The 27,007-nt window shown below is 41.8% G+C and overlaps 3 protein-coding genes across 3 annotated transcripts; all 3 read left to right on the top strand.

Annotated features, from left to right (window-relative positions):
• Nucleotides 1–571: 571 nt before the first annotated feature.
• Nucleotides 572–7,703, top strand: xpc (xeroderma pigmentosum, complementation group C). Its single transcript, XM_058084279.1, has 14 exons — nucleotides 572–852; nucleotides 1,097–1,342; nucleotides 1,416–1,512; nucleotides 2,282–2,366; nucleotides 2,440–2,597; nucleotides 2,695–2,815; nucleotides 2,910–2,999; nucleotides 3,556–4,338; nucleotides 4,415–4,575; nucleotides 5,944–6,025; nucleotides 6,103–6,234; nucleotides 6,329–6,498; nucleotides 6,764–6,857; nucleotides 6,951–7,703. Exons 1-14 carry the CDS (start codon nucleotides 753–755, stop codon nucleotides 7,269–7,271), a joined length of 2,640 nt encoding a protein of 879 aa, XP_057940262.1. The 5' UTR covers nucleotides 572–752; the 3' UTR covers nucleotides 7,272–7,703.
• Nucleotides 7,704–8,069: 366 nt separating this feature from the next.
• Nucleotides 8,070–16,744, top strand: arih2 (ariadne homolog 2 (Drosophila)). Its single transcript, XM_058085534.1, has 15 exons — nucleotides 8,070–8,234; nucleotides 9,906–10,444; nucleotides 10,910–10,977; nucleotides 11,250–11,322; nucleotides 11,480–11,621; nucleotides 12,696–12,817; nucleotides 13,042–13,151; nucleotides 13,527–13,644; nucleotides 13,744–13,794; nucleotides 14,341–14,362; nucleotides 14,778–14,929; nucleotides 15,146–15,289; nucleotides 15,512–15,577; nucleotides 15,929–16,054; nucleotides 16,165–16,744. The coding sequence occupies exons 2-15, from the start codon at nucleotides 10,190–10,192 to the stop codon at nucleotides 16,234–16,236; spliced, it is 1,521 nt and encodes a 506-aa protein (XP_057941517.1). The 5' UTR covers nucleotides 8,070–8,234; nucleotides 9,906–10,189; the 3' UTR covers nucleotides 16,237–16,744.
• A 1,393-nt stretch (nucleotides 16,745–18,137) lies between these two features.
• impdh2 (IMP (inosine 5'-monophosphate) dehydrogenase 2) lies at nucleotides 18,138–25,078 on the top strand. The gene is made up of 14 exons (XM_058084244.1): nucleotides 18,138–18,508; nucleotides 19,132–19,180; nucleotides 19,449–19,550; nucleotides 19,675–19,749; nucleotides 19,994–20,200; nucleotides 20,458–20,545; nucleotides 21,292–21,491; nucleotides 21,675–21,765; nucleotides 21,912–22,007; nucleotides 22,698–22,841; nucleotides 23,976–24,120; nucleotides 24,371–24,514; nucleotides 24,592–24,675; nucleotides 24,837–25,078. Exons 1-14 carry the CDS (start codon nucleotides 18,411–18,413, stop codon nucleotides 24,856–24,858), a joined length of 1,545 nt encoding a protein of 514 aa, XP_057940227.1. The 5' UTR covers nucleotides 18,138–18,410; the 3' UTR covers nucleotides 24,859–25,078.
• The last annotated feature ends 1,929 nt before the right edge of the window (nucleotides 25,079–27,007 follow it).

The following is a 27,007-nucleotide window of genomic DNA, read 5'->3' as shown; positions in this document are numbered from 1 at the left end:
TGTCAATATCCTATTGTTTTGCAATAAAACTTGTAACACACGCTTAGACAGCTTTGTCTTTCCTTTACCGCCACCCTCTGGACAAACATAGTAATAGCAGTGCAGTGCAATAATAAAACATTTTGGAAACGTTATCCAAATGGCCACATAAATGATGATACAAGTGACTTTCTCATAATTTCGACTTTTTGTCTAATCATTTCAACTTTTTATCCCATAATTTCGGCTATTCATCTCATAATTTTGACTTTTTAATCTCATGATTATGACTTTTTATCTCATAATTTTGACTTTCTTATCTCATAATTTCGACTTTCTTATCTCAGAATTTCTGTTGAACAAATGATCTTACAGAAAACCTGTAATACACAAACCAACCAAATAATTTCCAGAAAACAATCACTTTGATTTCATAGGATTAACTGACACTATTTTTGCGTATTTCATTATTCATGACGAATATTGTACAAAACCTTTGTGGGCTGCAGGACACTAGGTGGCGGTAAACAGCCACGAGTTTGTCGCTAATCCACAATTGATAAGTGAAGAAGATGACCGGAAGTTACGTCACAGCCCCGCCTCCTTCAAGGAGTGGTGGAACTGTTGTTACAAAACCTGCACATTACAATGTTAAATAACTTCTCTTGCTTAGCGTAAGGATGTAATTTGACGAGGGGGACAGTGAGAATTATGTTGTACGTTCGTATTGTGATTTAAAAAAAGAAGAGAAGAAGTCCGCGAAGAAGAAAAACATGGCAAAGCGGCGTGTTTGTCCGGAGGCAGATGTCACTACAAAGAAGCTGAAGCAGGTGATGGAGGCGAAGAAGAGAGAAGTCAAGATAAAGGATGCAGGTAAAGAAGACACAACAAAGCTTTATGCAACCGTATAAAGTTTGTTCAATTCCGTTGGTGTGTCAGGTAATACGGTAATACGTGTTACTACCTTGACCACATACAATGCGTATCATACGTATTCACTTCACCTTAGATGTTTAAGCCCTTTATTTTATTATTTCAGTTATTTCAACTAAAAAAAAAACATTAATTCCACCTAACTATATGATTGAAAATGCTTTCTCCATGTCCTTACTTGTAGATGATGACAACACAGAAGTGTCCGAGACCCTCAGAAGGAAAGTCCAGCCCAAGCCACGTTCCTCCAAAGCTGCTGGGAAGGTTCCCTCAAAGACGCCCACCAGCAAACACTTCCATTCTTCACCAGTAAAGATTGACAAAAAGATGAGCCTAGCAGCGTCCTCTGCTGCAAACAAAGACCAGAAAGTAGACGAAGAGGAGGAGGATGAGAGTGAGGAAGAGGAGGATGATTGGGAGGAAGTAGAAGGTAAATATAGGGCACGACTTGGAATGATATTGAATTTGTTTTCATGACTTTCATTGATTTTTGTGTGTGGTAGAATTAGCTGAGCCGCTGGGTCCACCAGAGTCAACAGAACCAGTCCTGCCTACTGAGCCAGTACAGATAGAAATCGAGACCCCAGAGGTTCAGAAAAAGTGAGTTAACATGATGACGCAGGTAACTGATGTACTGTATATGCCCAAATATTTTGCCTTATAATTACATTACCCACCCTCGGCCATCTCTGTGTGGAGTTTGCATGTTCTCCCTGTGCATGCATGGGTTTTCTCCGGGTACTCCGGTTTCCTCCCACATTCCAAAAACATGCTAGGTTAATTGGCGACTCCAAATTGTCCATAGGTATGAATGTGAGTGTGAATGGTTGTTTGTCTATATGTGCCCTGTGATTGGCTGGCGACCAGTCCAGGTTGTACCCCGCCTCTCGCCCGAAGACAGCTGGGATAGACTCCAGCACCCCCCCCCCCCCCCCCGACCCGACCCTCGTAAGGATAAGCGGTACAAAATGAATGAATGAATGAATTAATAATTACATTGCATAAGAAAGTTGCCCCGTGATTGGCTGGCGACCGGTCCAGAGTGTACCCCGCCTCTCGCCCGAAAAACAGCTGGGATAGGCTCCAGCACCCATGTGACCCTCATGAGGGTAAGCAGTAGAAAATGAATGAATGCATAAGAAAGTGAAAAGGAAAATACAGCTGTTTTTGACCAAATGGTTAGAGAGTAACAGGTACATCAGACAACGTTGCAGCAACAGAACCAATGTTGTCATAGCGAACGTATGGGGGTGTCATACAACTTCATGTCAAAAAATCCGAACTATCCCTTTAATAACCATTTAATAACCACATTCAAAGCAGTCATTTTAAAGTCAAAATGACTGTCAAGTCATTTCTGCTTTTGTAGGCAAAAGAAAAAGGCTGAATTTGAGATGTACCTGAGGCGGATGATGAACCGTTACAAGAAGGACCTGCTGATAGACACGCACAAGGTGAACACACACGGATTTGTTATATTCTTAGTACCCGTATCTATTCGTCTATAAAGTTGAGATGATTTTCTAGGTGCACCTCATGTGTCTGTTAGCCAACGCGATGTTCCGCAACCGCCTCTGCAGTGAACCCGACTTGCTGGCCATTACCCTGTCGCTGCTGCCTACCCGCATTAGTGCTGTCGCCAAAGAACGCATCGACCAAAACTACCTATCTGGGCTTCTCAAATGGTGTGGACACAGTCATAATATCCTTAATGACATCACAACGGTACAGTATATGACTCAAGACAGCAAGTAAGACTAAGTTGACATCCTTTTTTTTCAGGTTTCGAGCTAATTTCACACTCAACCCCAGTCTGTCCTACGAGGAGCATCCGAACCCTCGCTCTCTACTGGAGAGACGTCTGGCCAGTCTATCAGCAAAGAACCACCAGGAGATGACACATGTCGGTACTGCTAGTAGTAGTTCACCGCCACCACTGCAATAGAATGAATGCAAGAATTATTTCATTGGTTGTATTTCTTTTTTGTTTCCTGTAGCTCTTCATGTTGGTCCTCAGGTCTCTGCAGCTCTTTTGTCGCTTGGTTTTTTCCCTGCAGCCCATTCCTCTCAAAGCTCCATCAGCCAAGGTACCATCCGAGTTCAAAGATACAGGTTCATGTCATGTATAAAGACACACGGCAGACATGGTTGTGTTGAATGCTGCAATGGGGGCGGAGCTGATCGGTGGAGGTTATCTGCGTTTTAAAGCAAGTATAGGCCTATATTGATACCATGCTTTTTCACCGATATCGGCCGATACAGATCGGTAGCTGATTGATCGCAGTACCCCGAATAAAGACAAAATTACTATTACAAAATATTTTTTGGTATAATTTTTTAATTACAGAATATTAGCATTTGGTTTTCAAGATGAACCTAAAATCCACAAGAACCTTATTAAACTTAATTTTGACCTTCTTTAAACTTTTGAATGCACATGTTCAATGTTTTTAGTACTTTTTTGGTACTTTTAGTACAGTACATTACAGTTTAATCCATTTCAGGTTGTAGTTTGATGTGTTTAATCCTTTCGGTTCCCTTGGATCCTAAACAAGCTCTGGATTGTTATCTGTGGTAGTGTTCATGTTTGGGCGTTTTTAACGCTACAGTGTCAATATCTATCTTCTGTTATCTTACGTCCAGACAAAGGGGGCTGCAGCAACTTCCGAATGCCCAGCAAAAACACTGCAAAGCCAGGAAACATCTAAGGAGAAAATCTCTCCGGGCATGAAGAGAGGAGGAGGAGGGAAGGGTGCCGGAAGCAGAGGAGGGAAAAAGGCAAAAAGGGAAGAATTAAAGGAGGAAGAAGATGAGGAGGATGAGAAGAAGATTAAGGTGTCAGGAGGAGGACAGAGGCCAAAGAACTCCAAGCGACGCAGCATCGCCTCAAAGGTCAGCTACAAAGAAGAGAGCAACAGTGAGGATGAAGAGGAGCTCAGTGATGAGGAGTTTAAAGCATCGAGCGAAGAGGACAGTGACGATTCAGAGAGTGGAAAGAAAGCTAAACAGAGGAGCAACACTATCCAGAAAAGACGGAGTGGTGGAAAGAAAGAGGAAGTGAAAGATGAGGAAGAAAAAGAAAGCGAAGGAGTGACCAAAACAAAGCAAGGAAGAGCAAAGAAGAACATCGGTCCTGGAGCTGATGAGTGGATGGAGGTGTTCCTGGACAAAACCTCCTCCTGGGTCTGCGTACATGTGGAGCACGGAGTGGGGGCACCTCACCTCTGCTCCCAGAATGCAACACAGCCAATCACCTATGTGGTGTCCGTGGATGGAGACGGCTTTGTTAAGGACCTGGGGCGCAAGTACGACCCCACGTGGATGACGACGACCAGGAAGAGGCGGGTGGAGGAGGAGTGGTGGGAGGAGACGCTGCAGCCGTTCCTGAGGCCTGAGGATGAGCGGGACAAAAAGGAAGAAACGGAGGTGAAACGGCAACATGAACATCACATTTGCTGCTTGTTGAACACTTGTTGAATCGTACTTTTCTTCCCTTGCTCAGATGCAGAGACAGCTGCTCAACAAGCCCCTCCCCATCGCCATCACCGAGTACAAGAATCACCCGCTGTACGCCTTAAAGAGACACCTGCTCAAATATGAAGCCATCTATCCTCACACTTCCGCCGTACTTGGGTACTGTAGAGGAGAGCCTGTCTACTCCAGGTCAGCCTGTGCAACTACAACAATAATTACACCCAATTTAATGTCAAGGAATATACATTTCATACATACATACTTATTGGCTCTTAAACTCACCCACAAACGTTCAGCAAATACAAAATGTAAGCGAGTGAGACCTCTCACACTGACACAGACATGTTTTGATGACAGTGTCAGTTCAAAATACAAATTATTTTTTTATGATACTGGCTATGGCGGCACGGCGGTCGAGTGGCTAGCGCGCAGACCTCACAGCTAGGAGACCAGGGTTCAATTCCACCCTCGGCCATCTCTGTGTGGAGTTTGCATGTTCTCCCCGTGCATGCGTGGGTTTTCTCCAGGTACTCCGGTTTCCTCCCACATTCCAAAAACATGCTAGGTTAATTGGCGACTCCAAATTGTCCATAGGTATGAATGTGAGTGTGAATGGTTGTTTGTCTATATGTGCCCTGTGATTGGCTGGCGACCAGTCCAGGGTGTACCCCGCCTCTCGCCCGAAGACAGCTGGGATAGGCTCCAGCATCCCCGCGACCCTCGGTAGAAAATGAATGAATGAATGATACTGGCTTTAAATTATAAATGTTTGTGAGTATAAACGCCTATTTAGGAACATTCAGAAAGGATTATTATTAAATAACGCCTCACAATTAGCACAAGAGCAATCATCATCCAACCATGTTTTAAAACACTTATTCCGAAAGTGAGCTACTTGAACCATTGCAAAAATGATTTGTAATATGGAGAAAGGGGTATAATTAATAAAAAAAATGCTTTTTTAGTTATTGTATTGTATTGATGTGATGTAGCATGACAGTTACACAGGCCGCGTGGTCTCTGTGGAGACTTACAAACCGTTATTCGCACAATCACCTTCAAGCCCTTCAAGCATCGAAATGAAACAACGAGGGCTGCACGGCGGACTCGTGGTTAGCGCGCAGACCCGAGTTAAATCGCACCCTCTGCCATCTCTGTGTGGAGTTTGCATGTTCTCCCCGTGCATGCGTGGGTTGTCTCCGGGTACTCCGGTTTCCTCCCACATTTCAAAAACATGCTAGTTTAATTGGCGACTCCAAATTGTCCATCGGCATGAATGTAAGTGTGAATGGTTGTTTGTCTATATGTGCCCTGTGATTGGCTGGCCACCAGTCCAGGGTGTACCCCGCCTCTTGCCTGAAGCCAGCTGGGATAGGCTCTCAGCACCCCCGACAACACTCGTGAGGATAAGCGGTAGAAAATGAATGAATTTCCTGAATGCACCATTTTGTACAGCAGGGGTCCCTTGTGTTGTGGCCCAGAGAGACGAGCAAATGAAACACAGTCAAATCATTAACTGTTGTTCAGTGAACTTATTTACATCTTCCATCCTGCTAGAGATTGTGTGCATACGCTACACTCCAGAGACACGTGGCTGAAAGAAGCACGGACTGTAAGAATAGGAGAAGTGCCCTACAAGGTGAGAGACAATAATTGACGTTTGCCAAATAATCTTTGCTAAAGTATCATTTATATGCATTTTGTTGAACATGTCAGATGGTGAAGGGCTTTTCTAATCGTTCCCGCAAAGCTCGTATGATGTCTGAGCAGAAGGATGAAAATGACTTGGCTCTGTTTGGAGAATGGCAGACTGAAGATTATCAACCACCCATAGCTGTGGATGGAAAGGTAACCATGTGCTATCACAGTGGGTGGAAGCTACTTCCTGTCCACACAGTATAAACTTATGCTTATTTCTTTACCTGTCTTACGTTACCTTCAGGTTCCCCGCAACGACTATGGTAACGTCTACCTATTTAAACCCTGCATGTTGCCGGTGGGCTGTGTCCACCTCAGACTGGCAAACCTGAACCGTGTTGCCAAGAAGTTGGACCTGGATGCTGCCCCTGCCGTCACCGGCTTCGACTTCCATGGGGGATATTCACACGCAGTGTAAGACAACACAGCACTCTTGAAAATGCGCAACTAATTAGCGCCTAACACTCAGAATTACGAGTGCGCCTGAACGCTTCACAGTGCAGGGAAACTGCAGCAGGAAGCAAGTTGTTCCTTGCACTGTGTGGATCATATCAACAAATTAGTTTGTTTTAATGATTACTTACTAAGAGTGTTTCATCTTCAATATTTAATATTGGTGTCATGAGGTTAGAAAAGTGTGCTAAAAGTATATACATATACATCAAACATGTGTTCCCAGGACTGACGGCTACATAGTGTGTGAAGAGCACGAGGAGATCCTGAGGGCCGCCTGGGTGGAAGAGCAAGAGCTTCAGAAACAGAAAGAGAAGGAGGTGCGTGGGTGTGCTCATTTAAAAGACATTTGTCCGTGATTGATTCAGTGCCTTACCATAAAACGAAACTGATTCCTCTCTTGCATTATTCAGAAACGAGAAAAGAGGGTTGTCTCCAACTGGACTCTGCTCGTGAAGGGCCTGCTGATTCGAGAGCGCCTTAAACAGCGTTACGGCAAGAAGGGCCTCTCTTCCAATAAAGCTGCCGGAGACAAATGTGACGGCCTTTCATCGGATGAGGACATTGTTGCTGAGGAAAATCCCAGCAGCAAAACGGCGTCAGAGACCTTGGCTATGTCCTGGCCCCAAAACAGACAAGCAGAACAGGAGACAGGAGGGGGTGTTAAAATATTGAAGACAAAGCGGGACATGAGAGGGAAAGAGAAACATTTGTTCCCTTTTGAGAAAGCATGACACTGCAGAAATCATTTGCACTTAATTCACTGGTATCACAAAGCACTGACCACCATGCGTATGCATAAATCCACGGACAGGTTTAATGGCATCAAAAGAGCCATATGTGCTCTATTATAAACAGTATGACAATAAACACATTTCAAACACAGGCCACATAAAACGGGTACACACATTTTTGTACAGGAAATGTTAAGTCATTGCTTGAATTTGTAATCCTTACAACAAAACTATTTTTTGTACGTGAATAAAAGAAAAATCATGTTGGGTGTTCATAGATGCATGGAACTATTTTTTTATGTTTAAATGTTTTAATTGTTTACATACAATAATAAAAAAAACAACCTTTCAGTACCTCAGAAGAGCTACCTAAAAAATACTGCAATGTTTTGGTCATCACTGTAAAAATTAATAAAGTATTCAGTTAATGAACATTCTAATGTCGGGAAATAGCTACTTGTTCTGTTCTATGATTGGCTGGAATGATCTGTACGTCACGTCACAGCCAAGATGGCGGCGGTTCAGCCACTGGCTGGAGGACGTATACAAATCGTGGCAAAATAAGCACTTAAATTCACTCACATATCATTGTTTATGTATTTATGACAGCAGTATGACAAAAATGTTTTGTTAAATGAGTACTTTCATTTTGTTATTGTTTTTGTAAACTTTTTAAACCACTTTAAGCGTGTATTTTGTATATTTCAAGATCACAAATGCGTCTTATTTTTTTTATTTAAATTTATATTATTTTAAATGATAATCCACAGAGCAGGTGTTCACAGTTAGATGACGTTTTCGCTCCCAACTTTAAATTCGGAAATTCCGACTCCCTTCAGTGGACCTGGAACGCATCACATCTTCCGTTTAACAGCTCACGCTAGGAACCCCTTTGTAGTCCTTTCTGTTAGTAAGACACACTTTTCTATGTCACTGTGGACCGGACCGCCGCCGTTCTGAGAGGTAAACATAACTCTCGTAATGGATAATTAACAAATATCGCTGCCTTGAAACGTGTTTGTGTAGATTCCTGGGTAACTGAGGGCCTTGTTTACATGCCAAATCCACGGACTGGGTAAGAGGCGTAACGATGGGCAGCTAGCAACCATGCTATCTTTAATAAAGTAAAGCCTTTAAATGACGTGTAAAACTTTTTGTATAAATAGTTTAACTGGAGGGGTAGCACTCTCCACAGATCGTTACATTTAATTGTCTTTGTGTTGCTGAATGACTCCAATGTAAATGTTGGCAAGCTAATCCAGCTAACGCAAATTAGCTAGTCGATGTCAGTGCTCTGTGCTTTATAGATTTATTAGCCAGATATGGAATTGAGTGTTGTGTTAAAACAAAACGTATCATTTTAGTTTTGGTTCGTCCTGAACATTCTTTCATCATTCCTCTCAGCACGCATTATAAAACTGTGCTGAGTCGCTGTGATACATTAGCTTCGCAAAGATGTGTGTCACCCAGTTTAAAGAGACTATTTTTAGCCTGTTAGACCAACAGTGTTCCGCTGTTCTGTTGCCCGGCTGGCACCAAGAGGACCGCCTGGCAGGCTCATCCTGGCTCTCTTCTATAGTGGCGGACTTTACTTTTGAACCCCCCTCATCTGCCCTTTTTTTTTCTTTTTACCTTTACACCCCCCTCTCGTCAGCAAATACAGCAAGTGGCCCAATCCAGTCCATGTCACAGGGCACACAATATAACATAACAAGAGGATCAAGGCCACCTGGACATGGTTGTTTACATGTCCTCGTTGTTTCGATTTCCCCCAAATGTACCCTCACAAGGTACATGTGCTGTGTACTGTAGTTGCTGCTTAAAGGCAAAAATATGCATCATGACACCTGCATAAGCTAATAAACCTCCTGTTAACGTCAGCCCATATTGCAAATTACAAAAACTAATTACATTTGAATATTCCTCTAGTTTAGCTAATTAACTTTGTTGTAGCTGTACACCACTACAAATTAGAACTACAAAAAAACATACTGTTGAATCAATATCTTATAGAGTGAGCATTATAATCTTTATAAAGACATCATTTGTATTAAATCCGAGTACGTCGCCCACTAAGACAGTCCATATGCGCCAGTTCTCTTATCTACAGTACAGGTGTGCATCTTTCCTATATCCCCTTAACACTAAAGCATGCTCTGCTAATCCTCTAAAGCCTCAGACACACGGTCTTCTTCTGTGCTCACATGCTCAATACCAGTTCAATGTAGTACACTGACAAGATAAGGATAAGAATAACATAACAAGTGGAGGTTAGTGCAGGGAAATGTGTAAACAAGACTTATAAAGTCATAGACACAAATGAATATATTGTAAAAAGACCACTATGAAACTTATACTTTATGATATTTAAATGACATGTGTCCACGGTGTAGCCTCTGTTATGTTATTGAACATTTTATCACGTAGGTTATTGATTCTTCATATTTAAAGGACATGAGGTCATCTAACTTAGAAACTTTTACGTGTAGCAATTAGCAATTACATTACAGAATAATTTATTGTAATGTATTGAACATTTTTAACTGTTATACACATGTAAAAACGAGCTAATGTTTTTGCATAAAGTTGTTTGTCTCCCTAAACAGCCATGTCTTTCCTTTTGCTTTTTCCCAGTTTTGTTCTTTTGTAGGATAAGCCTCCAAAACCAGCGTTCCAAATGAGTGACGGGGAGTGCAACTTCTTCTGTTTCTTCCGCTGCTGCTGAGCTCACTCGCTCGCTCGCCAAGCAGCACAGACACACCAGACGCCAGGGTGTCGCTGACCAGCGACGTCAGCATCAGGACCTTGAAGAGGAAGAGGCGGCGCTTCTTCAAGCCATTTCATTCACTCAGTGACCACAGCGATCCGACAGGTAGGCGTGTCGTCTACCTGTCCGGGTGGTTGGTTCCGTCGACTGGATGTCTGTGGACATGAACAGCCAGGCATCTGACAGCAACGAGGAAGACTTCGGGGTGAACTCTGAAGAGGAGGATGAGGACGACGCAGGGGAAGAGGAGGACCTTGAAACCTACTATGAAGGCGTGGCGAGCGATGTGGAGCAACAGGGCGCCGACTCCTTTGATCCGGAGGAGTATCAATTCACGTGTCTGACGTACAAGGAGAGCCAAAGGGTGCTCAATGAGGAGGTCAACATTGTGGCTGCTGCGCTGAAGGTGAGGCTGCTCTTCGTGCTGTTTTTCTACATCAAACACTTTACACATGTGTGTGCACTTATATCTCACCATCTCAAAAAAAATTATATTATGCTGAGACGTCAATTACAATACTTATAGTGTTACTAGTATTTCGTGTTAGCCGCTCATCACCGCTATCAATATTACTAAATGTTATCCTAAACAAGATACACCTTCTTTAGTTCTGTTGATGCAAATTGTTAAACATACTCTATAAGATTAATGGGACTTTTAACTTTGGCCTACAACAATGCAAGGGGAAAAAATATTGGAAAAAATAGGACAATTACATACAAATTATGTACAATGACAAATAAGATGCAACGCGTGTCTATGACCTTTTTTTTCTCTCCACTTATTTATTTCGCTCCCCGAATTGTTTGTCCAAAAATACAACTCATAATATTCAGAGTCTATACTTTTCTTTCTCTGTTTCTCTCACAGGTTTTACCAGCGGTAGCAAAGTTGATCCTCGTGCATTTTCACTGGCAGGTTTCACAAATACTGGACAGGTATTTATCCAATGTAAAATTACCTATATAAAGCTATAAACATGGTGATACAAGTGTATAAAAAGATGCAATAATACTAAAATAAAGTAAAACTACTCACCTTTTGATGCTGCCTTCTGGGACATCTCATGGAGAAGAAATATTGCTGGACTCATTAAGTGTTTTGTATGGTATCAATGTATTTGCATTACTGTTATACCCAAAGGCACTAAAAAGCTTGATAGCTAATCTTGAAAATGCTAGAGCCTAATTAGAGTTTCTTTCGTCCACAGGTATAAGTCCAATTCTTCTCTTGTGCTGTCAGATGCTCTGGTTCAGCCAAGCAGCATCTGCAGATCAGTAACTGTGAGTAATAAACTGACCACACAAATATTCTTGCATTCATTTTTTCATTGTTATAGTGTCAAATTAAGTAAAAAAAAAAAAAAAACAAATTCACATACCTTGTGATGATAACATTTTAAGACATGTCAATTAAGTATGCATCCATGTTACTTTCCAGGCCCCCCAGTCCCCCCAGTGTGGTGTGTGTCTACAGATAGTACGGAGAGACTCCCTGTTGGCACTTCCTTGCCAACACTCCTTTTGCAAAGCATGCTGGGAGCAGCACTGCACTGTACTAGTCAAAGATGGCATCGGAGTGGGTAAGTCAATATTGTGTGTTTTTGTGAGAGATCGTTTGCAGTAAATTAGATTGGATTAGATTCAACTTTATTGTTATTGCTCATGTCACTGGTACAGGGCAACAAAATGCAGTTAGCATCCAACCAGAAGTGCAATTATATAAGTACCTTGGTATTAAGTAAATGTAGAAAAAAAGATATGGACAGATCTATGTAAAAAAAAAAAAACTATGAAAATGTATCAGAATAGAAGATTACTAAATGAAAATACACTGTAGAATGTCAACTCATAAGAAAACATTTACAAAAATATTTTGTAAGTATAGATTTGTATTTATTCATTCATTGATTTTCTACCGCTTTTGCAAATTTCCCCACTGAGGGACGAATAAAGGCATATCTTATCTTTTCCTCACGTGGATCGCGGGGTTGCCGGAGCCTATCCCAGCTGTCTTCAGGCGAGAGGCGGGGTACACCCTGGACTGATGGCCAGCCAATCACAGGGCACATATAGACAAACAACCATTCACACTCACATTCATACCTATGGACAATTTGGAGTTGCCAATTAACCTAGCATGTTTTTGGAATGTGGGAGGAAACCGGAGTACCTGGAGAAAACCCACGCATGCACGGGGAGAACATGCAAACTCCACACAGAGATGGCCGAGGGTGGAATTGAACCCTGGTCTCCTAGCTGTGAGGTCTGCGTGCTGATTTGTATTTAGTATAGTATAATATTTAAGTAGGTATAAAGTGTTGTCCATTATATATCCATTGTACAGATTGTAGTATAGTAATCGTCTTCCGCTCTAGTTTAGTACTGCGGTAGATACATACACGTTTGTGATACGCTTCCCCATGCAGTTTGGGAGCAGTCACCGCACGGACTATAATTTAACACGCGGTCTCTCGAGCAGATTTCCGCACCAGGACAAAGTCAATGTCTCATTTATATGTTGGTGCAAGACTAGAAACCAGCATTATTTTTTAGTGCAGTTGAAAATATAAGTTACCACTAGCTGACAGTTTGTGTGCTTTATCCAAGAATTCAAGATTGCCATTCTTTTTTCGGCTGGGCTCATATGTTTACAGGCATCTCCTGCATGGCTCAGGAATGCTCCCTGCAAATGCCAGAAGATTTTGTCCTTCCTCTACTGCCAGGAGAGGAGCTGAAGGACAAGTACAGACGCTACCTCTTCAGAGACTATGTTGAGGTGTGTGTCTTCACTTAATATCCTTTTTTGGACACTGCACCACATTGGTGCGTCTCTGTGGTGGCCAACTGCCATTGGCCACATCATGCAACTGCCAAATATATTTCTAAGGCAAATACAAATAGAAAAATGTCTACTCCAACTTTAACCAATGAGAACTCCATCTTTATGAACGTATCATCAGTTGGACATTCCTGGCTCAATCTTCATCTCTCCTACCTCAGAGTCACTTCCAATTGCAACTGTGTCCGGGTGCAGACTGTCCCATCGTCATTAAGGTGCAGGAGCCACGGGCACGCAGGGTGCAGTGTAGCCGCTGCAGTGAGGTCTTCTGGTAGGTCCAACAAACACTACTACTCTAAAAACATTGAATCGCTACCTAATTTACTTAAAGGGATAGTTTGGATTTTTTGACATGAAGTTGTGTGACACCACCATAAGCAGTGAAGTCCGTCAACAGCGACTCACTCACCACTTCTACTTTATTAGAGATGTCCCAAGTGCTACCACCTGTGGTAAATATTGCTGTGTTCACTTGTCAATCTCCAAATAATTAGAAAATAAAGCATCCTGAAGTTGACGGTTAATAAAAACAGTAAGAACACTTCCAAGCAATGCACATATTGAATAATTAACTTTTCTGCTGTTTGAAATAATATAAATAGATATATAAATCAAACAACTTAAGTGGACGTGTCTTCTTTCTCAGTTTTAAATGTCGTCAGATGTACCACGCCCCCACAGACTGTGCAACCATTCGGAAATGGCTCACAAAATGCGCCGACGACTCGGAGACGGCCAACTACATCAGCGCACACACTAAAGATGTATGATCCTCATGCTTTCTATTAGATTACAAAAAATGTTTAATTTAAAAAAGGAACTAACCCTCAGAATGTGAAACTTTGTGTTTTGTCTTATTTCAGTGTCCCAAGTGCAATATCTGCATTGAGAAGAATGGAGGATGCAATCACATGGTGAGTCACAAGTGGAGAATTGATTCTATTGAAGTGACTATCATTGTTTCATTCATTTTCTACCGCTTATCCTCACGACGGTCGCGGGGGTGCTGGAGCCTATCCCAGCTGTCTTCGGGCAAGAGGCGGGGTACACCCTGGACTGGTGGCCAGCCAATCACAGGGCACATATAGACAAACAACCATTCACACTCACATTCATACCTATGGACAATTTGGAGTCGCCAATTAACCTAGCATGTTTTTGGAATGTGGGAGGAAACCGGAGAAAACCCACACATGCATGGGGAGAACATGCAAACTCCACACAGAGATGGCCGAGGGTGGGATTGAACTCGGGTCTGCGCGCTAACCACTCAACCGCCGTGCAACGCTACATCACATCTTTACACTAAGAAAAAGCATTTTTTTTTTATTATACCTCTTCTCCATATTACAGCTCATTTGTGCAATGGTTCAAGTAGCTCACTTTCGGAATAAGTGTTTTAGAACATAGATGGATGATGATTGCTCATGTGCTAATTCGATCTTCTCTGTTTGTTTCAGCAATGCTCCAAGTGCAAACACGGTAAGGCTTTGACCCGTTCACTATAAAACAAGAATTGTCATTATTTTAAATGAAGCACTTCCTTGCAAGTAGTATTTTGGAGGATTTTAAACTCTGCTGGGTATGAATCAGCCTGATAAGAGTATCACAATTCAAGGCGCATTATTTGTTCTTTTAATCAAAAGGGGGAGTCCTGGTTGTGTTTGTCTTTATTACTGTTGAATAGTCAAAGTGCTGGATGGTATATGCCCAACCTTCCAGCCATTTACATCATTCGCAGGAAATCCTAATAGCATGGCAGTCATTTTGTCAAGTGTTTCACATTTCTTTGACAAACAGAATGTGCTTACACCCCTTTTTAAACATTGCGCCTCGGCTCAATAAAGTTTGGGAAACACTGCATAACTGCACTCTAAACATACTCCCGCACCCCCAGACTTCTGCTGGATGTGTCTCGGTGACTGGAAGACCCACGGCAGTGAATACTATGAGTGCAGCCGCTACAAAGAAAACCCCGACATAGTCAACCAGAGTCAGCAGGCTCAAGCCAGAGAGGCTCTCAAGAAATACCTCTTCTACTTTGAGAGGGTGAGAGATTTTTTATTTATTTTTTTTTACTTTGCATTCTTGTACAAATTACTGCTCTTATTTTCCACCAATTCAAGACCATTTTAACTGTGCTTTTCATCCACGTCTAAACACTGACAACTCCACACAAAGTGGGATATATGGTCTTCATCTACTCCAACCAAGCATCTGTGCTGAGTTTTTTTTTTTTCTTCTGTTTTTTTTTTTGTGCACCAGTGGGAGAACCACAACAAGTCTCTGCAGTTGGAGGCTCAAACATACCAGAGGATCCAGGAGAAGATCCAGGAGAGAGTGATGAACAACCTGGGAACCTGGATTGACTGGCAGTATCTACATAACGCTGCAAAGCTTCTCGCTAAGGTACGCTTTTCTAGATGCAGGAGTGAATAGATTTCATTGAATTCACAATTTGGCATGCAATTTATCAACTCTAAGAAATCCTAATTTAATGAGCCATTCGCAGTTTCACTGTACACGTCCATGTGTACTTCCTGTGGCTTCCTACTTGAATTCAGATGGATAATATTATTTGTTTAATATCCAATAACCAATATTTCACTATGTTGTCATGTTTGTTTCCAGTGTCGCTACACGCTGCAATATACGTATCCCTACGCTTACTACATGTCTGGACCGCGCAAGAAACTGGTGAGAAATTGACTTTGCCATTTTTACACACAGTAATAAGACACGTCATTATGAATAAATTAATGTATAAGAGCCTCAGTCTGAAATAATCATTCTACCAAGACATTTTGAACAATTTTCTAGGATGATCGAGGTTTCCCAGGATGAGTTTGGTGTAGAAGAACACCTTTAAGGCACCTTTAGGCATAATGGACATGTGTCCCGATAGTTTTTGTCTATGTAGTGTTTTCTTCTAAACCTCCATCCACCACACACCCTCCTGAGAAGTTAGCTCCACTGATGTCTTTCCGGAATCAAGTTCCATCTCCGGCGTTGTTTCTTTGTATTCATTTTGTTTCTCCTCTGTTGCAGTTTGAGTACCAGCAAGCTCAGCTCGAAGCAGAGATCGAGAACTTGTCATGGAAGGTGGAGCGGGCCGACAGCTACGAGAGGGGAGTCGTGGGAGGCGAGGTGGATCTCAGTGCCAGCGACAGAGGGGTGAGGGAGGAGAAACATCAGAATATATAACGTCGTATATCATGAACAACACCACTGATGTCTCAGAAGTGTTCCCTATTGTTCATACACAGTACTGTCTATGTGAACAGGAACTGGAGAATCAGATGCACATTGCCGAACAGAGACGACGCACGCTGCTGAAGGATTTCCACGACACCTAAAACACCATTTAGACTGCAGAGCACCAGCATTACCCTTCTTCCTTCCCTCCTTCCTTCCATGTCCCCTACTGTTGCTTCCTTCAGTGACTATCTCCTGGTGCAGTCACACTTGACGCCACTTTTTTTTCCATGCCCCACCCCATCTCTTCCTTCTGTCACTCCTAAAAATGCTGCAGTGTCACAGAATGGCACGATTGTATCTCCTCCTCCTTCATGATCTTCCATATCACATTCACCGGGGTTACACTTCGTTTATAACCATGTCTCGCAAGTAACATCAAATTTTTTGTGGTTACTGGTGACATTTAGTGAATCCTCCAAAATACAAAAGAAAGGTAAATACCACTGAGGATGACCAGGTTTTACATTTAGCTAATACTGCTAAGACCATAACATCTAGTGGACACTTTCTGGCAGTTGGGTTGCTCACATTTAATCAGTTTGCTTTGGATAATTTACCAGTGCAGTCGTGAAACTGACTGGTTTTTGGTTTTCTATGGAAAACATTCACTCTCCCCTTAAAATGGCTTGGTTTAAATGCAGTATTTTCTTGTGTTTATGTGTGATCACTTAGAGCATACTTCAATGTGTGTAGGTCTTTTTCTTTGCTACAATAAACTGTTTTATTTTGTTATTGCCAAACTTGCTTTTAACCATAACTGCCAGTAATTAGCTGCTACCTGTTAGGGTTATGGTAAAACTATTGCATCAGATAATTAACAAATTCTGACATCCCAGGCACTCAAGGCTCACTACACTACACTACACTACAACACTCCACATCACACAACGTCCATGCATTCATTCTTCCTCGTTTTCTTTCATCCCACCATTTGTTCATCCTTGCTTACATCTTTTCACATTTCTTCTGGGGAAAAAACAAATAGCTGTTAATTGATAGATTGTTTAAAAAAAAAAACAATAAAGGAAAAATCTACCAAAAAAATTGCTGTAATTTTCAACGGTTGTACATTAATACAGAAAATAGTCCTGAGAGTTTTTAAAACAGAACTGTTGTCTTGTGTGTGTTTATTGACAATCCAATCCATGTGTGTCACATGTGCTGCAGAAGCCCTTTGACATTTTCACACTGGCACCTGATTACAGAACAGGGGACCACAGACACATTTACGTGGGTGCTGCTGTGCCAAGATGGAGTAAACACACTGGGCTCTGATTGCTCTCGACCTACATGGTCTACTCTACTGCTAAGTTGGTAAAAGTTGTATAGCGCAGCTGGTAAAGCGCCTGGAACTACAGTGAGAGATGGTTGATTCAATCCCTGTTTTGAGCTCAAACTATTAATTTGATTATACATTTTAGCATATTTCCACAGCATTTCAGTCAAGCTTCAGCTTCTGGACAGGTGGTGTTCATTCTAAATTTAGATTTTGGCACCTTTTCAAAGTGTTTCAGTTTTGCTTCAACTTTTCAAAATTCATACGCAATGTCTGATGCATCTTCTAATTTATTTACTTCCTGCTCATGTTATATCTTTTGCTCATCTGATACACGACTATTCATGCCACTTCACCAGCAGAGGGCGCCATATAAATTGCCCATTTATTTTCAATTGTAAAATGTTCAAAGAAAATAGGAAATTACACTAAATGAGGGAATATATTTTAAAATCTGAAAAGGTAGCACACGTGTCCGAGTGAGCTGACATTTGTTTGAATTTGTTTAGAAATTGAGTATTTAGCTGTCCAAAATTAAGCATAATATGAAGAGGAATAAATAGATGAAAAAAGGCTGTACACAATAATGTGTGTGAATGCTTTTAGAATTCACACACTAAATTTCCGTGTGCCATTTTAAAATATCCTGGTTTACTTTTATTGTATTGACCGAAAAAAACACCCGGAAGTGACGCCACCACCCGGGAACTGTCAGACAGGAAACGGCGCACGTCCCAGCGAGTGCCATTCCAGCTGTGACTGAAGAACATGAGGACGACTTCACGTGGTGGCAAAGAGGCCCTTCTAAAGACAGACAATATATTAAAAAAATACATACATAGCTTTATTTTATCGGTAAAGACACCGAGAGCTGGTTGGACCTTTCACTGATAAACAGGACAAGCGAACGAGCTCCTTCTCGGGAGCAGGAAGTTGTCGGTCTTCCTACTAGTTGACACGTGCTTGTACGAGTATTATTATACATCACTGGACGTCATGGCGGACTACCTTATTAGTGGACAGACCGGCTACGTCCCTGAGGACGGACTGACGGGACAACAGTTGTTTAACGGAGGAGATGGACTTACATATAAGTAAGTAATTAATCTTAATTTGGAATGAAGGACTAGGCACCTGAAAGCGAGGTCCATAGAGAATGGATGAATTTGGTGTGGAACACCTTTGGGATTCATCCCCACACTTGTCCTCTTGCCATATAACCGTAGTTCTGTTAGGGTTAACTTTATTTTTTTTCTTATTTTAATTTTTTTATTCCACTGTATTTTTATAGAGTGGTCCAATGTTATATTTATATGGCCTATTTGTGGTGCCCCAGTACACAAAGAAGTGCTGTATGTTGTTAGGCAGATGTTGCCTTGTTGCAATTTTGACTTGATGTTCTTAGTTAGGTTAGTTACTTAGTTCCTCAGTTTGGTCAACCAACCATATTTTCTTGGTGTTTTATGAGGGAGTACGTTTATTTAAATGACAATTAGCACTTTAAAAGTCACCTGCTTGAAAAGCCTGGTCTCTGCTATCATTTCTGTTTTTAGCCTGGCCTGCATCATGCTGTGGCATTTCAGCTGCACTATCATTTGATACCCTCCCGGAAACTATTTGCCTTGAAAATATTTACTGCAAACCAGTGGTCTGTGTGTGTGTTTTTTTTTACACCATTAATTTGATGTGTTTATAGCTTGTGTTTCCTCTCTTCTAGTGACTTCCTCATTTTGCCAGGCTACATTGACTTCACAGCAGATCAAGTGGTGAGTTGGGATGATGGTGGGACTATTATTAAACGAGGAGACAATGTTGTTCGGAGTGAAAGGGGGATCACAAACATTCTCAAATATTCTCTCAGTACGACAGTAAACCCTGGCCACATTTGGACTTGACCAAGCATGCTCAAACCAATTTTTGAAGTGATAACAAGAACGGTGGAGCTGCTAACTACTGAGTTCCACTGTATTAATATGTAACTTCAATGCACACATAGTGGCTTCATATGTCTTCATGTGTTCCTGTTGTCCCCAGGACCTGACCTCGGCGCTCACCAAACAAATCACAATGAAAACACCCTTTGTCTCTTCCCCCATGGACACTGTCACAGAAGCCAGCATGGCCATCGCTATGGCAGTAAGCATGACACTGTTTATTACACTTACACTCACTGGCCACAACATCAGGTGCATATCAACATGAGCATTGTGTTTGTGGCCTGTGAGGATATTTGCATGAATACTACCATATTTCCTCCAAGTTAACAGGTGGAATTGGCTTCATCCACCACAACTGTACTCCAGAGTTCCAGGCCAATGAAGTCCGTAAAGTCAAGGTAGGAGTGATGGCTGTCTTTTCCCTTCGTCTTGTCTTTTTTTTAGCGGTATTTATTACAACTAAACATGTTGCAACACATGTCTGTGTTGCATTGTTTATCTTTCTTTGCAATTTCCCAAAGAATGTTTTGTTCCCTGTCATTATAAAATGGAGAATTCTGTCTCAGGTGTGGGTAGATCTACTAGAAACATAGCTTGTCAACCCTCCCACATCCATGTTCTTCCTCCCCCGCCTGCCCGCAGAGGTACGAGCAGGGCTTCATCACGGACCCTGTGGTGCTGAGCCCCCATCATCGTGTGCGGGACGTTTTTCAGGCCAAGGCCCGCTATGGCTTCTGCGGTATTCCCATTACAGACGACGGCAAAATGGGAAGCAAGCTGGTGGGCATCATCTCTTCCCGAGACATCGACTTCCTGAAGGCAGAGGACCACGAGCTTCCTCTCAGTGAGGTGTCTGACATTAATACTGAAGATGGGGTCGGGGGGGGAAAACTTATGAATAGTCTTGTCATCATGACTGCTATGTCTCAGTTTTCTCTAATCCACCAAATCTCATATCAAATTTTGGGTCCTGGCTGACTAAATAGTTATTGGAAAAAAACTAGAGTGGAAATGTAGCCACTTGAAATGCTACAATTTTGTATTCTGGAATTTATAATCAATATGAAGATTTGTGGTTAATGTTATCTATATGACCGTCTCAACAGGTGATGACCAAGCGAGAAGATCTTGTTGTTGCACCTGCTGGGGTAACGCTCAAAGAAGCCAATGAAATCCTGCAAAGGAGTAAGAAAGGTGAGGAGTGTGTGGTGTGATTGTGTGTGTACGTTGTTTTGTGTACAAATGACAACTTTGACAAGCTACGAAAACGACAAAAAACAATGTACAGTGTTCCCGCACTGCATTTTGGCCCTGATTGACTGTAGACTATTGTCAATCAATTTCCTTTGTGCAGTTTCTACTTGCGAGCAAGCTAGCTAAATGTGTGAGCTGTTTGCTAACATCCAATAAAAAATAGAAGACGAGGCTAAGTGGATGAAATTAATCTTCAGTTTAAGGAAGAGGGCAACGATGATGACAGGAGCAATATTTTTTTAACAAGGATACAAAAACACTATACCCGAATGGTGCAGGACAAGGCATGGTCGGAGGAGTGAATACACCAGTCACTTTAAGGGGAATTGTGCTTTTTTGGGAATTTTGCCCATCATTCACAATTCTTATGTGAACACATTTATTTCCTTTTTCTATCCATTATAACACAAGAGAACAAGTTAATTTGAGCTAGCTTACAATGCTGTCATTGGGATACACCTATTAGGACTATAAAAAAAATAACGTTGATATAACGTTTGATATACATGCTCTGATCATGCCGTTTTTAATCTTTATTGAGGTACACCCTACAGCAATCTGCGTACCCCGAGAGGTATGCATACCTCACGTTGGAAACCTAGGGCCTAAACCACAATAGTGGTTAAACCTTCATAGTTTTTATTTGTTTTCGTTTCCATCTGTCTAGTCTCTGGTTCCTCTTCCAGGCAAACTACCCATTGTCAATGAAGATGGCTGCCTGGTGTCCATCATTGCTCGAACCGACTTGAAAAAGAACAGGGACTTCCCTCTGGCCTCCAAAGACTCTCGCAAACAGCTACTGTGTGGCGCCGCCATCGGCACGCACAATGACGACAAATATCGACTGGATCTGCTGGTGCAGAGTGGAGTAGATGTGATTGTACTGGTGAGGAGGAAAACTTGTTGCTGTCATTTAGTATTATGTTTCACAGCTTCCCCTTGGCTGTAGTAAATACTATGAAACATACATTGCTGTTGTTTGTTAGCGTGCTTCCTTAAGGCTGGTGCAGTTCTGGAACAAAGGCAAGTAGTGAAAGAGAAATTATTTAATGTCCTCTGTATTTTACAGGACTCTTCCCAGGGTAACTCAATATTCCAGATCAACATGATCAAATATATCAAAGAGAAGTACTCAAGCCTACAGGTCATTGGTGGCAATGGTAAATACACCTATTGTATTACACTCAGTTTGTTTCCAAAAAATTAGAAACAACCAAATTACAAAAGCTAATAATAAATATGTGTTGTATATGAAAGTGTCATACTTTTGAATGCAACATTTCCTCTGTTTGATCGTGTCGTTCAGTGGTGACCGCTGCTCAAGCTAAGAACCTGATCGATGCAGGAGTAGACGGACTGAGAGTCGGAATGGGCAGCGGGTCCATTTGCATCACACAAGAAGGTGTGTTGTGTTCCAGCTTAAAATTGCCTATAAAGCACCACTGTTTCACTGTGTAACTCAGTTGGAGATGGCGTCACCACCTGGTGGACCACATTGTTCCGCCAGCATTCTCTGAATGCTAGCTGAAAAAAAAAACTCCCACAACGTATTGAGAGGGGTACAATATTTTACTATGCTTATGTATATAATGCAGAATGATAGCCATAAAGGCAGAATCCTGCACGACTGTGCGGGTGTACTTAATGGTGTTGCCAGTCAATGGAGCGTACTGTTACCACTATGTGTGTATGTGTCTGCCAACTGAACATGAACAAAATACTTGTATTGGAGGTGGCGTTCCTGTTTTGTGATGACTTCATAGAATAAGACAAAAATACATTTCAAGGAAAAAGTGGTCATGAGTTGTGCAGGTGTACCTAATAAGTGACTGACGCAACGCAAGACTGCACAGCACTGTCTTGCGAAACAAATTTGTGGGTGGAATAAATTAAAACAGAGCGTTTTGGCAGGAAGCACAAATCCAAGGAAATACTGCTGCAACAGGTGCAGTGGTCCCAGACCATCGTAGTGCTTTCCTGCACAGAGCAAAACCGTGTGTGGCGATTTGATGGACTCGACAAACTAGTATTTTTAGATTAGTTCTAATCTAATCATGATTTAACCATTGTTCCCTTTTACTCCTCCTGACAGTACTTGCCTGTGGCAGACCTCAAGCCACAGCTGTCTACAAGGTGTCGGAGTATGCCAGGCGCTTTGGCGTGCCCGTCATTGCCGACGGTGGCATCCAGACCGTTGGACACATCGCAAAAGCCCTGGCGTTAGGGGCGTCCACAGGTAGCTACACAAACACAGTCCCACTGTAATCATATTCCCACAAGGACTGATGAGAATTAAACTCATCTGTTCCAGAGTCAAACTGTGACCAGCATACGATAAGACATGCTTTTATTAGTCCCACAAGAGGAAATTCCAGGTTTATAGCAGCAAAATGTAGCAGAACGCAACAACCTCAAAATGTAAGAATACGTTGGTAATGGTAGACAGTTAGCTACCATTCATTCATTCATTTTCTACCACTTATCCTCATGAGGGTCGCGGGGGTGCTGGAGCCTATCCCAGCTGTCTTCAGGCGAGAGGCGGGGTACACCCTGGACTGGTCGCCAGCCAATCACAGGGCACATATAGACAAACAAAATATTATTTTTCAAAATATTTTTATTGTAAATTATTTATTGCACAATGAAAAAAATATATATTTATAGGCCTAAGTAATAACATATTGAGTGTTATTGGCTTGTCACAAAATTTAGGAACCTTATACAGTTTATGATTGGAACGTAGCTCTCTGGTCATCATGCAAGTCTTGAATGAAAAGTATGAGAATTAATTTGATTAAAAGTTTTGGCTTTCTTTATCCCCCTGCTTTCATTTCAATCCTGAATCTTTATAATAATAATAATAATAATGGTTATTCGTTCATTCGTTCGCTCATTTTCTACCGCTTTTCCTCACGGGGTCGTGGGGGTGCTGGAGCCTATCCCAGCTGTCTTCGGGCGAGAGGCAGGGTACACCCTGGACTGGTGGCCAGCCAATCACAGGGCACATATAGACAAACAACCATTCACACTCACATTCATACCTATGGACAATTTGGAGTGGCCAATTAACCTAGCATGTTTTTGGAATGTGGGAGGAAACCGGAGTACCTGGAGAAAACCCACACATGCACAAACTCCACACAGAGATGGGTGGAATTGAACTGGAGGCTCCGAGCTGTGAGGCCTGCGTGCTAACCACTTGTCCGCCGTGCAGCCCCAGTTAGCTACCAAAGAATGCAAAATTAAGTTATAAAAGCTAGCATTTGCAGCTAAGATTAGTCGGCCCCACTTACTGCACTTTTAAGACATTTTTTCATATGAAATCCTATTCCCTCACACCCCCACCCCATCATTTCTTGTCTTTGTGCAGTGATGATGGGCTCTCTGCTAGCAGCCACGAGTGAAGCTCCCGGTGAATATTTCTTCTCTGATGGCATCCGGTTGAAGAAGTACCGTGGTATGGGCTCCCTGGATGCCATGGACAAAAACCTGGGCTCTCAGACCAGATACTTCAGGTTTGCGGTGGTACATTATATTGTTTAGTCCTGATATAGAAGACTGGGTAGAAATCCATGAATACTTGAAATGAGAACTACTGAAATATTTTTTTTTAATTAAATTTAACTCTTGTTGAGTCAACACAATCAAAATGACTCAAAAACAAAAACCCGACTAGCATAAAATATCGAAAAAGCCACAAGGTGTCAGTAACTAGCCTGTGTAAGTGTACCGAGTAGCGCCTGTCTTTCTGTCCGCATCCTGCAGTGAGAGTGACAAGATCAAAGTGGCTCAAGGTGTTTCCGGAGCCGTGCAGGACAAAGGCTCCATCCACAAGTTTGTTCCTTACCTGCTGGCTGGTATTCAACACTCTTGCCAGGACATCGGCACCAAGAGTCTCACTCAGCTCAGGTACCCAAACACGGCGGCCAGTACACACTCACGGCGGTGTCGTGCTTATTACTACTTGATTTGGTGTCGTTTGTCAGAGCCATGATGTACAGCGGAGATCTGAAATTTGAAAAGAGAACATCTTCCGCTCAAATGGAGGGCGGTGTCCACAGCCTGCACAGGTACGTACACGCACCGACACCGTGTGGACATGCAGCGACACAACCACTGTGACTGACTAAAGAACAAACTAGCATTGTGAGGCGTTTATGTACACGGTGCAAACCAATGGTTGCTTTAGGCTTCCTTTTTGACAGGAAATGTTTCTATATTTTCTTTCCAGTTACGAGAAACGTCTGTTTTGAAGACGGAGAGGCCTTTCATCATGATAAAAAAAGAAACAACAACTTTTAATGTCGCACAAGCATGACCTCAAAGCATTTGTATCCATTAAGTCTTCCAGCATCTTCTATGCATCCTTTAATAATAACTAAGCATTTATTAGTCAGTGCACTGTCATATTAATAACTTCCTTCCTCTATGTATCCATTTTTAAAAGAATTAAATGTTCACATTTTTCCACAATTTCTTGTCTATCACTTTATTCACTGATACTACTGTGAAAATACAAACATTGATAAATATGCAAAATATAAGATGGTGTCTTGTTGGTTTCTGACATTATACTGTACACCAAAGAAAATATCAGAACTAGCATTGTAACTAGATAAATGAAATAATTGCTTAAATTGTAGTAGTTGCAATGTTAAAGCAATTAAAAGTAATTTAGCAAATTGGATTGGCCAATCTTTCATTACATTCATTCATTTTCTACCGCTTTTCCTCGTGTCTTCGAGCAAGAGGCGGGGTACACCCTGGACTGATGGCCAGCCAATCACAGGGCAAATACGTATAGACAAACAACCATTCACACTCACATTCATACCTATGGACAATTTGGAGTCACCAATTAACCTAGCATGTTTTTGGAATGTGGGAGGAAACCGGAGTACCCGGAGAAAACCAACGCATGCACGGGGAGAACATGCACGGGCCTCCTAGCTGTGAGGTCTGCGCGCTAACCACACGACCACCGTGTAGATCTTTAATGACAAGATAATTCACCCACCATCCAGATGGCATGATTATTATAGCTTGGCGTACCCTAGCTTGGCCATGATTAAAAAGTCACTCATAGGAGCATTTGCAGACCTCCAATAATAAGGTTCTCCATTGTGCAAAATTTAAATTGTAAGAATATGTAGGAATTCCTTGTTTATCCCCGACCCCATTGTGATAAATTTCCTGAAAGTTGGATTCCCTATTTACAAATGGAATATTTTCATAGCCTAAGACCTTTTAAATACGAGTTTTAACATGAGTCCTCTAGATATGAACGCTATAATTAACTTTACACTCCTACTACAATATAGTTGACAGAATAAGATTGAAGAAATACATAAGACTTGTGCTTGTGTGTTGCTGTATTCATGTTCTCTAGAGGAGCTGAGTGGTAGGTGGACAGGAAGTGAGTCAGGGATTCAGATTTTATTAGGGATTATTGTGCCTGTTGTGAGATAATTCAAACCTGGAATAAAGACTTGTTCCGCCAATCAAGTCTGGTGTGTGTGTGTGTGTGTGTGGGTGTGTCTCGCCGAACATTGCAGATAATTAAAGCTGTCTTCCAGGAAAAGCGCTGCCAGCAGTCTGACTGTGAACTATAGCATTGCTACTGTGAATGATAATACACAATTACGACATCGATTAATTCCGATGTTGGGGGCCATCATGATCTGGAGTGCAATGGAGCTTCAGGTTGTGCAGGGGTGTCAACTGGCTATGTGGAGACGTTGCAGGGGGGGCATCTCTCATGACCGACAATATTCGTCTGTGTGCCATTCAAACTAAAAGAAGGCCCAGTCTGCTTCCATTTAACGTTACCACCTGGGAGGATCAGGTAACTCCGACTCATCCACCGGACTTTCCAGGACACAAATCGAGCAGACTTGTGGGAATTGTTCTGTCACACTCTGTTGGTCCCACACCTGCCTCACGTCCTGATTATCTTCATCCATCATGTCATTGGTACCAAGTCATGCAGTGGCAGCATGACGGATGTGTTAAATAGTAGTACAACTGTCAAATCCTTCCTATTACCTCTATAATGTATCAACGTTTACAGCATGGCTTTTCTGGATTTTCTTCAGTGGAATAGCAATGACTGCTCTTGTATGGTAATATTGCACTGTGGAAGAACAGAAAATGAAACTTAAAAACGTATTTTTTTTAATGTGTTTCAAATTATTATTAAACAGTGGAGAAGCTGTTTGCAACAAAACAAACAGTTAAAAAGATTTAAACTATTTTTTAAAGCCTGTACATTTTTATTTTGAAAATTGTACAAAAAAGTTGTCATTTTTTTAATTTAAATTTTTTTTAAAAAGTAATTTACATTACACGTACAAATAGTAAACAAAATGAATTATAGCAATATACAGTATAATTATATTTTTT

Source organism: Doryrhamphus excisus, chromosome 10 (assembly GCF_030265055.1).
Source record: "Doryrhamphus excisus isolate RoL2022-K1 chromosome 10, RoL_Dexc_1.0, whole genome shotgun sequence".
NCBI classification, from domain to species: Eukaryota; Metazoa; Chordata; class Actinopteri; order Syngnathiformes; family Syngnathidae; genus Doryrhamphus; species Doryrhamphus excisus.
The sequence above is the reverse complement of the archived record's forward strand: the minus strand, read 5'-3'. Positions and strand labels throughout refer to the sequence as shown.